Genomic DNA, 15,807 nt, shown 5'->3' on the forward strand with positions numbered 1-15,807 from the left:
CAGTCTTACTTATGACAAAAGTATGGCACACCTGAAGTCATCTTGATTGGAATAAAGTGGTAACACTTAATACATTTAATTTGAAAAGGAACAAAATAAGGGGTTTCATTTTGCCATAGAAATGTTATATATATATATATATATATATATATATATATATATCACTGAAAAAACCATAGGTTATAGACCATATATAGTTAGAAATTAGCATTTACAAAACCTTGAAAATTCACTGAAAAAACCATAGGTTATAAACCATATATAGTTAGGAATTAGCATTTAAAAAACCTTACTTTACTCACACAAAACCATTGAAATTCCATATATAGTTAGTTGTACTAACTATATATCGCGCACCCGCAATCCACTGCTGATCATGTCACATATTACATCATTCATGACATGGTCAGTGACATCACTGATGACATCACTGATGACATCTCAAATGACATCACTGATGACATCACTGATGACATCTCAAATGACATCACTGATGACATCACTGATGACAACATCCAGTGACTGTATGTTTCTGTAAAGTTAAAATATGTCTTACATATTGAAGAATGAGTGGATGTAGAAGTGTCTGAACAAAGGATTTAGTAGGTGCATGACTGACTGTATGAGTGAGTGATTAAATGTGTCTCACTGAGTGCATGGGTTAGTGACTAAACTGTCTTAATTTGTGCATCATTATGTCTGTTGTTCTGTAAACTGCTGCATGTGTTGATCAGTAGCTATATGATTAACTATATGGGTTATTGATTGGTTGCCCAAGTATTTGTATGGGAGACTGAGAGTGTGTATGGGTGGCTGGGAGGTGTATGACTCTCTGCATAGATGTATGGGTTCAAAAGTGCATGTGGAAACAGCTGTATGGGCGGTTGACTGTGTGCATGACTGTATTGGTGAGTGAATAGATATCTCAGTGCTACATGTCAAAGTAAGTACATATGTACTTACATATATACATACATATGTATGGTACATGCTTTGGTAACCGCCAGGATGGATTACGGGAATTTGCTTTACTTGGGGGTGCCAGATAAGAGCATGGCTCGCCTCCAAGTGCTGCAAAATGCGGCAGCTCGTCTCATCCTCAGGCTGCCCAAAAGGGCGCCTTCGAAGGCGGCACTGCAGAAGCTGCATTGGCTTCCGGTGAGGCGTAGAGTTGAATATAAAGCCCTCTGCACGTGTCACCGTATCCTGCATGATAGGGCTCCTCGACCACTTAGGAAACTGGTTGAAGCTTATATACCCGCTCGAGCGCTCAGATCTGCCGATGGGGGTCTGCTTAGGGTCCCCAGGGTGAAGAAAGCGCGCATGGGAGGCAGATCTTTCAGGTGTCTAGCGGCAAACTACTGGAATAAACTCCCAGTAGACTTGCGTCTGGAACCTGAAGAAGCGAGGTTTCGAGCGAAACTAAAAACCCACCTCTATATGAAGTAAATGACTAATAAGTTACTCTGCTCCCTGTCTTTCTGCCTCTCTCACTTTCAGCGCGTGGACACGCCGGTGTGCGTAACGCAGCGCTTTACAAATGTCCCAATAATAATGAAATGAAATGAAATGAAAAATTGCATTTGTATAGCGCATAACTGCCCTAGGGCCTCGCAGCGCTTGAAGATAAAATGGTTTAGCGCAGGCTCGGGGCAGATCAGCAGGATTTAGCAAACAAATGCGTTTTCAAGGCCTTTCTGAATGAGAGGAGGTTGCTATTTCCTCGGATGGCAAAGGGGAGGGCATTCCAAAGTCTGGTCGCCGAATGGGAAAAAGAGCGGCCACCCCAACGGGCTTTGTTAATTTTAGAGGAGGTGGCCAGCTGCAAGGTACCAGACCGAAGGGGGCGTGCTGGGACATAAGGCGTGACCAAAGGGTGCAGAATCGCTGGGCCTACACGGTGAAAGGATTTGTGCATAATGCACAAAGCTTTAAACTGCACTCTGGCAGCCATTGGGAGCCAGTGGAGGTCTTTCAGAGCCTTCCTCGCCGACTGCCGACGGGAGAGATTGAACAGTAGGCGGGCCGCACTGTTTTGTGTGACCTGAAGCCTCTGCAGTACCGAAGCCGGTGCTCCTAGGTAGAGAGCATTCCCATAATCCAGGCGAGAGAGAATCAGGGCCTGGACCATGGTCCTCCTCGCCTGGAAAGGGAGCAAAGGGAGCACCCGCCGGAGCATCCTCATTAGTCCAAAGCAAGTGGCGGCAGTCTTAGTAGCCTGGACCGAGAAATCAAGGGCGGTGTCAAGCCAGATCCCGAGGCTCTTTATCTGGGACTTGGGGGCAGGAGGAGCGCCAAGACATGGTGGCCAGACGGGTGCAAGAGCAGACGGGGAGGGATTTCCGAGTAGAATGATGTCTGTCTTCTCCCCGTTAAGCTTCAAACAGGAGGCTTGCATCCATCTGGCAACAGCCTCTAGACAGGGGCCTAAGGTGTCGGATGATCCATCTGCGTGGTCTAACGAGACCACAAGCTGCGTGTCATCCGCGTAGGTGACTATACGCACACCAAAGGGATGGACTATCCTGTCCAGAGGTTCCATGTAGGCGTTAAAGAGGGTCGGGCTCAGGGAGGAGCCCTGAGGGACCCCACACCTGAGAGGGTGTTTGGGAGAGACTATCTCACCCTCGAAGACCTGGAAAAAGCGCTCACTCAGAAAGGAGGTAAGCCAGTCTAGAGCCGCGCCCGACACGCCCATGCCCGCCAGTCGGTGTAATAGCGTGGCATGGTTCACCGTGTCGAACGCGGCGCTAAGGTCTAATAATAATGTAAAATACAGTACATGTGAGAGTTGACATATATAAATAACTGTGCATAAGAGCCAGTGAATGTGTGAGTGGCTGTATGGATCATTGTGAACTTGTATCCAGGATTGTATAAGTGAGTAAATATGTTTTAGTATATGTTTGAATAAGTAAGGTGTGTTTAACTGTATAGTTAAGGAAATGGAGGTGTGATTGATTGTTTGCATGACTGACTAGGTGTGTGTGTAACTTCATGGATGAGTGACAATCTGTGAGTTTGTGTTTACACCGAGTGTATCTAAGGTTATATTAGAGTCTGAAGAGGTTCATCGTATTATCACATGAATGATGTCATCAGTGATGTGATCAGTAATGTCAAATGAGATGTCATCAGTGATGTCATTTGAGATGTCATCAGTGATGTCATCAGTGATGTCATTTGAGATGTCATCAGTGATGTCATCAGTGATGTCACTGACCATGTCATGAATGATGTAATATGTGACATGATCAGCAGTGGATTGCGGGTGCGCGATATATAGTTAGTACAACTAACTATATATGGAATTTCAATGGTTTTGTGTGAGTAAAGTAAGGTTTTTTAAATGCTAATTCCTAACTATATATGGTTTATAACCTATGGTTTTTTCAGTGAATTTTCAAGGTTTTGTAAATGCTAATTTCTAACTATATATGGTCTATAACCTATGGTTTTTTCAGTGAATATATATATATATATATATATATATATATATATATATTCTGAACTACAGGGATGTTTGTCACAGAGGGACCTAAAATTAGACTATGAGAGCAAAGCTCGTTGTCTATGACGTCCCTCTGAACCGTGAGGTGAAAAAAAGCCCTGTAATTTACTTTTTACCCTTTTATAATTTGTATGTTATGTACGAGCCCCAAAATCCAATTCCCTCTGCTTTCACCTGCTATGCAGCAGCAAGCAATGTAATTGAGCACCCTACATAACCTGGCATATGTTCTGTATCTCTGCCCAGAAATTAAGAAACGAATCTTACCTGCCATTCTGAACCAAGCCGCCGCCCCCCCCCCCCCCCCCCCCAGCAGCTGAGCTTCTGCTTTAATTAAAAGTAGACCAGCAGCGCTGCACTGACGGCCTCCCGGAGAGCAGTGTCCGCCTGTCCTGGAAGACCTTTATGAAGTAGCAACAGAGGATAACGAGTCCTGTTATCAACTCTTGTGATGTCATAGCAGTGGGTTATGAGATTCAGAAAGTGAAATAAACAATAGAGGCTCTCTAGGAGATCCATACATGCATATAATGGTTACCAGTGAATTGCGGGGATGCTTTTCACCGAGGGTTTCCGAGTGACTACAAGTGGACAACGAGAGTGAATCTAGAGTTGTCTTTGTCACTCAGAATCAATCCTTCGATGAAAAACATTGCAGAAATTCACTCTTTAGCCAGCTATAATTTTATGTAATGTATGGCCCTAAACATTGTCTGCTGCTGCTTTCAACTGCTACACGGGGGCAGAAGAGTAACGGGGAGCCAAACATAATTTGGCTTCTCCTACTGTCCCAAATGTACAAAGAAAACAAAAATACCTGGCATTCTGCTACCCCTTCTCTCCCCCCCCCCCCCCCAACCACTCAGTCTGCCTTTCCATCCCTCCCTTCCAGAAACTGCTCCATGCTTTCCAGCGCTGCTCTGCTGGCGTTCAGAGCCGTGGCACAGCAGTCTGGAATTCCTTTGTGATGTAGCAACAGGGGGGTAACCGCTTTAATTTATTTTTTAACAAGTACGACTTCATAGCAGTGAGTTTCTGCATTTACAACCCAGTTATTCACACTAGTGGCTGCCTACATGAGCCATATATAACATATAGAACTACAGAGGGAGGAAATGGTGAATTACGGGGATGTTTTTCACCAGTGGGTTCTGAGTGACCTCAGACTATGAGAGTAAAGCTATGTTGTGTATGGCCCACCCCCAATATTCCCTGCCCCAGATGCTACGCTGGGGTAGAGGAGTAATGGGGAAGCCATACATAACTTGCCCTCTCCTGCGTCACAAATTTGAAAAATATCTACCTTTTGTGTGCCGTCCTTAACCAGCCGCCACCAGCTTCCCTGCTTTCCTTCCCGCTCCTGCAGGGGTTCTGCCTGCTTTCATTCACAGCAGACTAGCTCGGTCCCAAGGGCCTTTATGACAGTGGGTAACAAGTTTTGTTATCAACTGTTACTACATCATAGGAGTGCGTTACCAGAGTTAGAATCTGGTATAAACGACACCCTTCCTATGGAAGCCATGCATAACAATAGTATAGACCGCTGCAGATCAAACTGATGCTGTCCGCTGTTCTAGCTTCTCATTTAGGAGGCTTCCAGTAAATGTAAGTGTCAGACTTGCAGTAAAGAGTCCTAGTAGTCCATAGTGTGCTGCAGCTATGGCTCTGGTAACCAGAGACGAGATAAATAACGTTTTTTTAATTAAACTATCGAGTTTTAAAAATGGTTCTTTCTCTCCAATGATTAACCTCACTGGATCTTTGTTATTTCTCTGCATACCAACAGTGTGACGAACTCTACAACTGCAGTGGCTGTCCGACAGCATCTACGTTCCTTGGCGTGGAAGTGGTAGGGTTCAGGTAAGGAGTGATGGTGACCAGTTGGAGTGTGCGGAGTGTTAATGGTAGTGTTGTGTGCAGAAACGGTGGAACAGCAAGTGGCGCGAATGGGAAGAAAGCACTATTGAACGCTCAGATGAACAATGCTTATAGGCTAAACTCGCGATTTCATTAGAAACATTCGGAATGCCGCTTTTAGCATATAGATTACCTCATGAGTATGTTTAATGTCTCTATACTTTCCCAGTAGTATCCTGCAGTGGTTGTTTAGCATATCCTTATGGGGCAAGCACTGAGAGCTATTCATATACTTCTGTGTTCTAACTTGGCCACAGCTGAGTTCTGGGAGCTGTCACTCTAGCTTGCCGTCTGCCCAGCACTGTCAGTAGCAATCTGACAAAAGCCAGGGCCTTACTTTGTTTTTATCCAGTCTATGCTGCTGCTCCAGGTTCCCCCCCCCCCCCTAATTCTGACTTGTCTGCATGCCATTATTCACCCATTTGTTGCTGCGAACTTTGAGCGCCAGTTCTGAACGTTCGAAGTAACTGGTGCGGTCGCGTCGGCCACCGGATGTGTGCAGCACTGGCAAGGTAGTGCTCGCGAAGACCGTTGGCAGCACTAAAGGTGTTAATGCATGGTAGGGCATGCTTGCTCTGCATGTACCTGTTGTGTAGCATGCCCTTTGCGGGTGTGTATGAGCACACATTCTGCGTCCATTTGTGCAAACCTGGCTCCTTTCCACATACGAATCATATATCTGTTGGTGACCACGTCCGAATGTACACAGCTGTGGACCAAGAGGTTTCCAGTGTCCTGTGAGTGCTCTGTGTACATAATCTGGTGTGAATGCCCTGGGGCTTGTGTCAGGTGACTGCTTACGCTGATGTTTTGCCTTCCAGCAATGGGTCCATCATTGCGCGCACAGCCCTCAACTTTGCTTCTTCTGGCGACATAACCCTTGCGGATGTGAAGAGCGCAGTGGCCAATGCTACCAATAGCACAGTCAACGGCTTGACGATATCTGAAGTCACTGGTGAGTCTGCATGCCTTGCATCTGGGACTGGTGTGGGGTTACACAAGGAATTCACTGATGGCAACCAATAAACACCCAGCTACTCCTAAGGCACCAAGACTGACATACATGTGCACATGGACCTAGTTAAGAGTACAGTCTGACTAGGTAGTGCTCACATCTGAGGCACCCCAGCAGCCAATGATTACAGACGTGACCCTGAACTTGATAAGAATGTACATATTGCACACGTGGGACTTGGTATGAAAGTTTAATTTTCAATTCTCGTGCTTGGGATTTAGTTTGAGTAGGTACTTTCACACCCAGAAGCTAACACACTAAGCCCCTGACGTGAGAGGATAATTCATAAATGCGCAGCTCTCACACCTAGGAATTGACATGAATGACCTATTCTCGTGTTTGTGGCTTATTGCAAGTACACACTTCAACTTTGAACTGACATGAATGAGCCATTCTCATGCCTGGGCCTTGGTGTGATTACACATTTGTAAAACCCGCCAACTGAATGTGCACATCCGCTCCTTCAATATCCTACAGCCCTCCTTGCTGTAAATATGCGTCTGTATGCATCATCCCACACCTAGGATGCAGGGGGCTCATTCATCATTCTCTACATGTAAATATGAATTCACTTCTGTGCAGCTTTTAAACTAGCTTTGTATGTTAACCATTGGTCTTCATTCATGTGAAGTCTTCTATTTCACACAGCTTGCTGATCTAAATGTTCCCTGTTTTGTCTGCTTAATACAGTGACGCCGATTACCCAGGTTACCACCACAGCTACTCCGGTGACCTCCGGCACCGTGATGCTGAGCTCCCAGGTGTCCCATATGTCCACCTCCGGATCAGTCACTAAGACCGAGGATTCACTTTCCACCAATTCACCATCCTCCGAGACCACCACCCATCACACCGGGACCCCCACTTCACCATCCTCCGAGACCACCGCCCATCCCACCAGGACCCCCGCCACTGTAACTGGGCAAAGCACAGCAGTGACCACATCCCCTGGAGCGGCTCCCCTCGTACTCTACAATCTTACTCTTCATATAACTAATGTAGAGTATACTACGGAGTTGTCGAACTCTTCCTCTCCTGAATTCAAGAATATGAGTGAACAGATCACAAAACTGGTAAGTAAATGGGATGTACTGACCCCATTCTGCAATTTAAAATTTCGCAAGTGATTGTCTCGCACTATGCCGCTGAAAATGGGACCTAAACAAAGAACTAATGTCTGAAAGACATGTCTGTTAAACTCTTTTCATATTCACAAAGACTGATTCAGCTGCAACCTCTGGTAGAAGCCTTTGAGCTAAGAAATCCCAAAAGTTCTGTCCAACAGCCACGTATTTATTAAAAGTTCTACTAGTTGGCATTTACTACTGGGGCAAAAATACCTTTATGGACTTGAACAGTAATCTGTTGACCGGCTGGAGGGATGGGGTCAGCAGGGAATCTAAATATTCTTGTCAATCTACACAGGGGCGATTAGTGCAGAATGTATATAAATATACATATACAGGGGAATAGATGGGTAACTGTGAATTATGGGGATGTGTCTCAGATACATGAAGTAGACCACGAGAGCAAAGCTCGAGTTGTCTATGACATCACTCAGAACCGGGAGGTGAAAAATCCCTGTAATTCACTTTTTACCCTTTTATAATTTGTATGTTATGTATGGGCTCCAAAATCCTATTCTCTCTGCTTTCACCTGCTATGCAGCAGCAAGCAGTGTAATGGGGAGCCATACATAACCTGGTATGTTATGTATCTCTGCCCCAAAATTAAGGAAAAAAACCTTACCTGCCATCCTGAACCAAGCCCCGCCACCTTCCTTGCCTCCCCCCCCCCCCCCCCACCCCACCCCCCTGCAGATGAGCTTCTGCTTTAATTATAAGTAGACCAACAGCGCTGCACTGACAGCCTCCCGGAGAGCACTGTCCTGGAAGACCTTTATGACGTAGCAACAGAGGATAACGAGTCCTGTTATCAACTCTTGTGATGTCATAGCAGTGGGTTATGAGATTCAGAAAGTGAAATAAAACAATAGAGGCTCTCTAGGAGATCCATACACAACATATATGTATATAATGGTTAACCATGGATTACGGGGATGCTTTTCACTGAGGGTTTCCGAGTGACTACAAGTGGACAACGAGAGTGAATCTAGAGTTGTTTTTGTCACTCAGAATCCCTCGATGAAAAACATTGCAGAAATTCACTCTTTAGCCAGCCATAATTTTATGTAATGTATGGCCCTAAACATTGTCTGCTGCTTTCAACTGCTACACGGGGGCAGAAGAGTAATGGGGAGCCAAACATAACTTGGCTTCTCCTACTGTCCCAAGTGTACAAAGAAAAAATACCTTGCATCCTGTAACCTACCCCCACCACTCAGTCTGCCTTCCCATCCCTCACTACCAGAAACTGCTCCATGCTTTCCAGCGCTGCTCTGCTGGCGTTCAGAGAGCCGTGGCACAGCCGTCTGGAATTCCTTTGCGATGTAGCAACCGTGAGTTGCAGCTTTTTATTTTTTTATTAAGTACAACTTCATAGTAGTAAGTTTCTAGATTTACAACTCAGTTATTCACACCAGTGGCTGTATACCAGACTCATACATAATCTATAGAATTAGAGGGAGGAAATGGTAAATTAAGAACGTTTTCCACCAATGGGTTCTGAGTGACATCAAATAAACAATGAGAGGAAAGCTGTTATGTATGGCCAGCCCCCAATATTCCCTTCTCCAGATGCTACGCATGGGTATAGGAGTAATGGGGCAGCCATACATAACTTGGCCGCTCCTGCGAGTCACAAATTTGAATAATAAATACCTTTTTGTGCCGTCCATAACCAGCCGCCACCAGCTTCCCTGCTTTCCTTCTCGCTCCTGCAGCCGTGCTTCCTGCTTTCATTCAAAGCAGACTAGCTCGGTCCCAAGGGCCTTTATGACAGTGGGTAACAAGTTTTGTTATCAACTGTTACTACATCATAGGAGTGCGTTACCAGAGTTGGATTCTGGTATAAACGACACACACTTCTTATGGAAGCCGAGCATAACCATAGTATAGACCGCTGCAGATCAAACTGATGCTGTCCGCTGTTCTAGCTTCTCAGTTAGGGGGCTTCCAGTAAATGTATTTTTCAGATCCGAAGTAAAGGGCATTCGAATACCCAAGGTGTGCTGCAGCTATGGCTCTGGTAACCAGAGACCAAATTCATAACTGTTTTTATAGAACTCAATTTGGTTTTAAAAATGGTTCTCTCTCCAATGATTAACCTCACTAGATCCTTGTTGTTTCTCTGCATACCAACAGTGTGACGAACTCTACAACTGCAGTGGCTGTCCTACAGCATCTACCTACCTTGGCGTGGAAGTGGTAGGATTCAGGTAAGGAATGATGGTGACCAGTCGTGAGTGTGCTGAGTGTTAATGGTAGTGTTGTGCGCAGAAACCCTCCATCTGAGTATTCAATAGTGCTTTTTATTCCATTTGCGCCACATGCTGTTGCACCGTGCTTATACGTTAAACTCGCGATTTGATTAAACACTTTCGGAATGCCCCTTTTAGCTTATAGGTTACCTCATGAGTATGTTTAATGCCTCCATACTTCCCAGTAGTATCCTGCAAAGTGGTTGTTTAGCACCTCCTTATGGGGCAAGCACTGAGCTATTAATATACTTCTGTGTTCTAACTTGGCTACAGCTGAGTTCTGGGAGCTGTCACTCTAGCTTGCCATCTGGCCAGCACTGTCTGAGTAGCAATCTGACAAAAGCCAGGGCCGTACTTTGTTTTTATTCAGACTATGCTCCTGTTTTTTTTTTTTTTCGTTATGAATTGTTTTCATCAATCTGCATGCCATTATTAATGCATGGTAGTGCATGTTCGCCCTCACGCATGTGTACCGGTTGTGTAGCATGCCCTTTGCGGGTGTAGGTATGAGCATGCTTTCTGCGTCCATTTGTGCAAACCCCGGCAGCTGTCCACATACCAACCATATGGCAGTTGGTCACCACATCTGCATATAAACCGCTGTGGACCAAGATGTTTCCAGTGTCCTGTGTGAGTGCTCTGTGTACATGATCTGGTGTGCATGCCCTGGGGCTTGTGTCAGGTGACTGCTTACACTGATGTTTTGCCTTCCAGCAATGGGTCCATCATTGCACACACAGCCCTCAACTTTGCTTCTTCTGGCGACATAACCCTTGCGGATGTGGAGAAGGCACTGGCCAATGCTACGAATAGCACAGTCAACGGCTTGACGATATCTGAAGCCACTGGTGAGTCTGCATGCCTTGCATCTGGGACTGGTGTGGGGTTACACAAGGAATTCACTGATGGCAACCAATAAACACCCAGCTACTCCTACGGCACCAAACCAAGACTGACATACATGTGCACAAGGACGTAGTTGAAAGCACAGTCTGAATAGGTAGTGCTTGCATCTGAGGCAGCCCATGATTAGACGTGACCCTCAGCTTGATAAGAATGTACATATTGCACACGTGGGACTTGGTACGAATATTTCATTTTCAATTCTGTTGCTTGGGATTTAGTTTGAGTAGGTACTTTTCACACCTAGGAGCTACCACGAATGATCCCTTGTCAAGTCTGGGGGTTAGTTTGAGTACGCAGCTCTCACACCTAGGAAATGACATGAATGATCTAGGGGAGACATCGAATGCTCTACAATGCATTCCATTACAACATAGTTGTTACAACGACCGCCTCGTTACAACGCAAACCATTACATCGCAAGTAGTTTCAACGACTTGCTGTATGGGGCGTGCTTGTGTTGGATTTACAATCCAACACCTTCCCTGCTGTTGCACAAACAGGAATAGTATAATTTACCTACTCCAAAGTCCAGCGTACCCTCTACAGCAAGTCGTTGAAACGACTTGCAATGTAATGGTTTGCGTTGTAACAACGCGGTCGTAACTACCGCGTTGTAGCGCATTTGATGTAAAGAGATATATTCATGATCTTGTCTCATGTTTGGATCTTATTGCGAGTACTCACTTCTGACACCTTAGCATTGACATGAAAGCCATTCTCATGCCTGGGCCTTGGTTTGAGTACACCATTCTCACACCCGGCAACTGAATCTGCACATCGCTGCTTCGATCATATGCTCTCCTTGCTGTAAACGTATGTCTCGGTGTGGTACATCCCACACCCAGGATGCAGGGGGACCTCATTCATCATTCCTTGCATGTAAACATGAGCTTAACTCTGTGCAGCTGGGAAACTAGTTTTGTATTTTTGGATCTCACACAGCTTGATCTGAATGTTCCTTGTTTTCTCGGTTTAATACAGTGACCCCGATGACACCCCAGAGGACCACCACAGCTGCTCCTGTGACCTCCAGCACCGTGACGCTTAGCTCCCAGGTGTCCATTATCACCACCTCCGGGTCAGTCCCTAAGACCGAGGATTCAGTTCCCACCATATCCGCGTCCTCCTCCGGGACCACCGCGCATCCCACAGGGACCTCCACTACTGCACATTCTCCCAGCCCTTTCACTAACCATGAATCCTCCCCGACTTCTGCTGTCAGCGTTGCTACAGGAGGACCAGCATCTACGGGGACATTGGGCACAAGATCCACAACGGAGACCTCCTCGCCAGGCACTGCTCCCACAGGAACTTCCAGTCAGGCCACAGTGACTGCCTTAACCCCATCCAGCCATTCCACCATATCCACAGCTTCCTCCTCTTCGACCACCCCTTCCACAGGAACATCAACTGCTAAGGGAACACCCAGTGACACTACTAACAAAACTCCAAGCACAGCAAAGCCCACAGATGCATCAATTTCCAGCACAAAACCAGCAAGCTCTTCTAGCCAAGTTTCACAGTCCTCAACGGCCACACCAACAACCTCAATAACCCAGTCACCAGCCAAAGTGATCTACTTAAGTTTTCGCATGACAGATCCACTGTTTAGTAATGAGTTAAATGACCCGAACTCGCAAGCCCACAAGGACATGGTGGCAAAAGTGAAAAACGTGGTAAGGAGCCTAAAATCTTATTTTTAAGTATTTTACCTTAAATCTGCCTTGCATCATTGCTTAAAGTGTGCCAAAGAAATCTCCAACTACAATTGCACAGCGTATCCTGGCATCTCTCACTGTATATTTTGTACTTGTTGGTTAGATAAATAGTTATTTTTTTGTTTTTTTAGATGCATGGTATGGATCCCATGTAGGTGGGTCTTAAAGGAACTTGACGTGGGTGGATAAAATGTTTTATGTTCAGGCATCCATCAGCTTGAAAGCCTCCTATTTCAAAGATAGCAAATCACAGCCTAGCAAAATGATAGCTGTAGGGCTAGGGACCATGGCCAAAGTGCCCACCCCAACAACCTGTGTGCTCACCGGAGGTTCACAGCCTATAATTGGGGTAAAAATGAATCCAATCCAGATTTAGCCTGTCTTTGTGGAATGTGATGCCAATGTGTTCACCTTCCCTTTTATCCAATCACAAACCTACCCTGCAAAATATGACAACTTCTGAAGAACTGCACCAAACTTTGTTTCTCCACATCAGTACCACTTTAGAAATACTTAGCATCGGGAATGGGTGGGTGAGTAAAAGATGCTTTCTTGGGAGTCCCCAGCTCCTGCCAGAATTTTAAAACCTACAATCAGTTTTGCCCATGCCACCATCCCACAGCCCAGCCTGTCGGGCCCATGCTTGTCGGTCAGAAGCCTTCTTGCGGAAGCCCCCTGCTTCAGTCTCACTAGTTGAAATGGGCCATTTCTTGAAACTTGCCAGAGTTATTTCTGATATGTAAATGTATTTCGATTTATATAGCGCACTAATCACCCAGGGGTCTCAAGGCGCTTGCTTAGGGAACCCGTCCTGGTATTCCCCTGTGAGCTACCCCGGCAGGGTATTCACAAGGTGAAAGCCAGGCATCCCGCCGCGAGGGGCCGTAGTGGAGATTAAGCAAGCTATTGCCCAGAGTCGCAGAGTGTGACCCCGTGAGTCGAGTAGGCACCGGAGCGAGAATTGTCGAGTCCGTGGAATTTTTTGAGCCCGAGACCCGCCGAGGCAGGGAATCGAACCCTGGTCCATGGCTGATCTCAGCTTCCGGGTCTGCCGCCTCTAACCACTGAGCCACGCTTCTCCACATATTTAATTCCATGATGGAAGTATTTGAGGACAAACATCCTGGGGACCTGGTTTTACTTGTCATGACCACATAGTTGATGGCAGGCTTAAATTGTTACAGTTCAGGATTCTACTCAATCGTACAGGGTTAGCCTCATCCCAGTGCTCGACGATGCCCGCAGGGTGAAACCTAATCTAGCGATACCACATGCAGTGCATCATGGGAAGAACACAACTGTTTGCATGTCGTGTGTGTGCAAACACTTATTTTACATGATACACCTGGATCTTCATAGTCGCTGACGTCAGAAAACTTTGTTGTCTTCTTCGTCATGCAGTAAAAAATGTGCTTATATGTGAATTAGTTGTGAAGATGGTAGTCTTGTGGTGGCAATTTTCAATGTGCCACTGTTTGTTCTTTGGTGTTTTTTTTTTTCTCCCTTTTTTCCTAGTTGGCTTTTAAACCAAGCAATTTATTTCCGGGCAAAATAAGCTTATAATTTGCAGATTCTGAAAATGCTTTTTAGTGATCATCCAGATTCTTTTAGCAAGTTAATCTGACAATTTTCATTCATTTTTTTTTTTTTTTTTTTTAAAAAGGGAATAAGATCACATTTGGCTACAAATGGTTTACAGGCAAAAGGTTCAGTCCATGCAATTGATTTCAGATGTATCTTTGCCAAACTCTAATAGTTGTGTCCTGTGGCAATTGACTATAGATCCTGGGCTGGACAAAGCAGTGTGAACTGGGCCCAATCCACTTCTCCAAAGAAATCTTTTACAATCCTGTTGCGGCAAACTGGAAGTACGTCTGGTCATGTTAGCCTGAACCGTCAAACGCAACAAAGGAGCTTTCAGGAGCCCTCCTTGTTTACCACAAAGGATTGGGAGAGGAAGCAAACTACTTTATCTCCTAGATGATCCTAAAAAATAATGTGTAATGTTCAGTGAGTTAACCCATAAAGCAAACTCCCAACTGATGCTGTGCCAAAATCACGTTCGGCACTTGCAACCAGCGATGGATAGTAGTATTTGAACTGAGCTGCCATGGAGGGAGTACCCCGTCAGTGAGTAGGAACTGTTCCTCTCTAATGCAACAGACCACTGCGCCCCTGACTCCACCACTGGTAAATGTACAAATTTTCATGGCACCAGGTTCCTGTTCTCTACCTCCCAACCAACGAACCCTACATATGTATGGTACTCGCGCCTGACTCTGTTCACCTACCCCTCAATCATACTGTCTCCTAAGCACCCCCAATTCCCTTTCCTACTTATGCCCTAGCTCTTAGTTGGATGTCACGCCCAGGTTGTCCTCCATGCATCATTTATCCATCTGGTGAGACCAACCCAACCACAGAGATGTATTTATTTCCTTCTCCTACCCCTTTTGTCCTGTCTTTCTGCCTTTTATCTGTCCCCCTCAGCGCTTTGAAGCAACCTAATATTGGAAAAAGCGCGCTGGCAATTTTTTTTCCCAGCGCACTGCAAACATCTCGGCTAGCAAACACCAGAAAGCAGTTACCGACAGCCAAGGCCAACTCCCAGCGCCACTGTAAAACCTTTTAGGGATTGCACTGACTGGCGCTCACCAATACTTGGTCTGACGCGAACACCGGGCATACTTCTGTAAATACCAACAAAGAGCAAACCGAATTGTTCAGGATCATACACAGGCAAAGTTTCGATTTGAGGGACTGTAAATGTAACAAAGCTGCCGGATCTTAGAAAGTGTGGTGTTGCAAGCACATTTGGCAAGAAAGCTTTTCAAAACCACAGCAGATGCAACCACAAGCCAAAGCTTTACGAGGCCAAGCAAAGAACCTGGAAATTAAGCTAGCGCAGTGCCAGCAGAAGAAGGCGGCGGATCACGTTCGCGCCACTACCCAGGATAATCTGTTTTCACAGCTAGAAATTGTATTAGCATGTTTTATTCCTGTGTCCTGGGCTTTCAATTAAAAAAAATATATGGCAGGGAAGAAAGACTGGAAAAAAATTGTGCCAAAAATGTATGCTAAAAAAAAAAGGGGGAAAAGTTGTGGCTTCAAACTAATTGACAAATGTTGGGTCTTTTTGGGCGTAGGTAAGTCTACTGCGAGTAGGGGCAAGGCAGCATGATTTTTAGGGTTAAGGAAAGTTATTTATTGTTAAGGGGTAGAAAGGCTTTTGTAGGGATGGGTAGCATTAAAGGTGGGTGTTTTTGTGTTCACTTTTTTTTGGCCTCTGGGATGGGTAATGTTGACTTTATAAAAACAAAAAAAACCTGTTTTGAGAGTATAGAAATAAGTCCTCATTTTT

The 15,807-nt window shown here is 45.4% G+C and overlaps 1 protein-coding gene across 2 annotated transcripts in view; it reads left to right on the forward strand.

Annotated features, from left to right (window-relative positions):
* Positions 1-15,807, forward strand: part of MUC1 (mucin 1, cell surface associated) — a 76,490-nt gene that overhangs the window by 48,135 nt on the left and 12,548 nt on the right. For both annotated transcript variants that reach the window (XM_078670441.1, XM_078670442.1), the window contains 6 exons: positions 5,298-5,371; positions 6,250-6,383; positions 7,134-7,516; positions 9,707-9,780; positions 10,537-10,670; positions 11,710-12,404. In XM_078670441.1, coding sequence (XP_078526567.1) covers positions 5,298-5,371; positions 6,250-6,383; positions 7,134-7,516; positions 9,707-9,780; positions 10,537-10,670; positions 11,710-12,404 — 1,494 coding nt within the window. The remainder of the gene's footprint in view (positions 1-5,297; positions 5,372-6,249; positions 6,384-7,133; positions 7,517-9,706; positions 9,781-10,536; positions 10,671-11,709; positions 12,405-15,807) is intronic.

The sequence above is a fragment of the Lissotriton helveticus genome, chromosome 12, assembly GCF_964261635.1.
Source record: "Lissotriton helveticus chromosome 12, aLisHel1.1, whole genome shotgun sequence".
Taxonomy (NCBI): domain Eukaryota; kingdom Metazoa; phylum Chordata; class Amphibia; order Caudata; family Salamandridae; genus Lissotriton; species Lissotriton helveticus.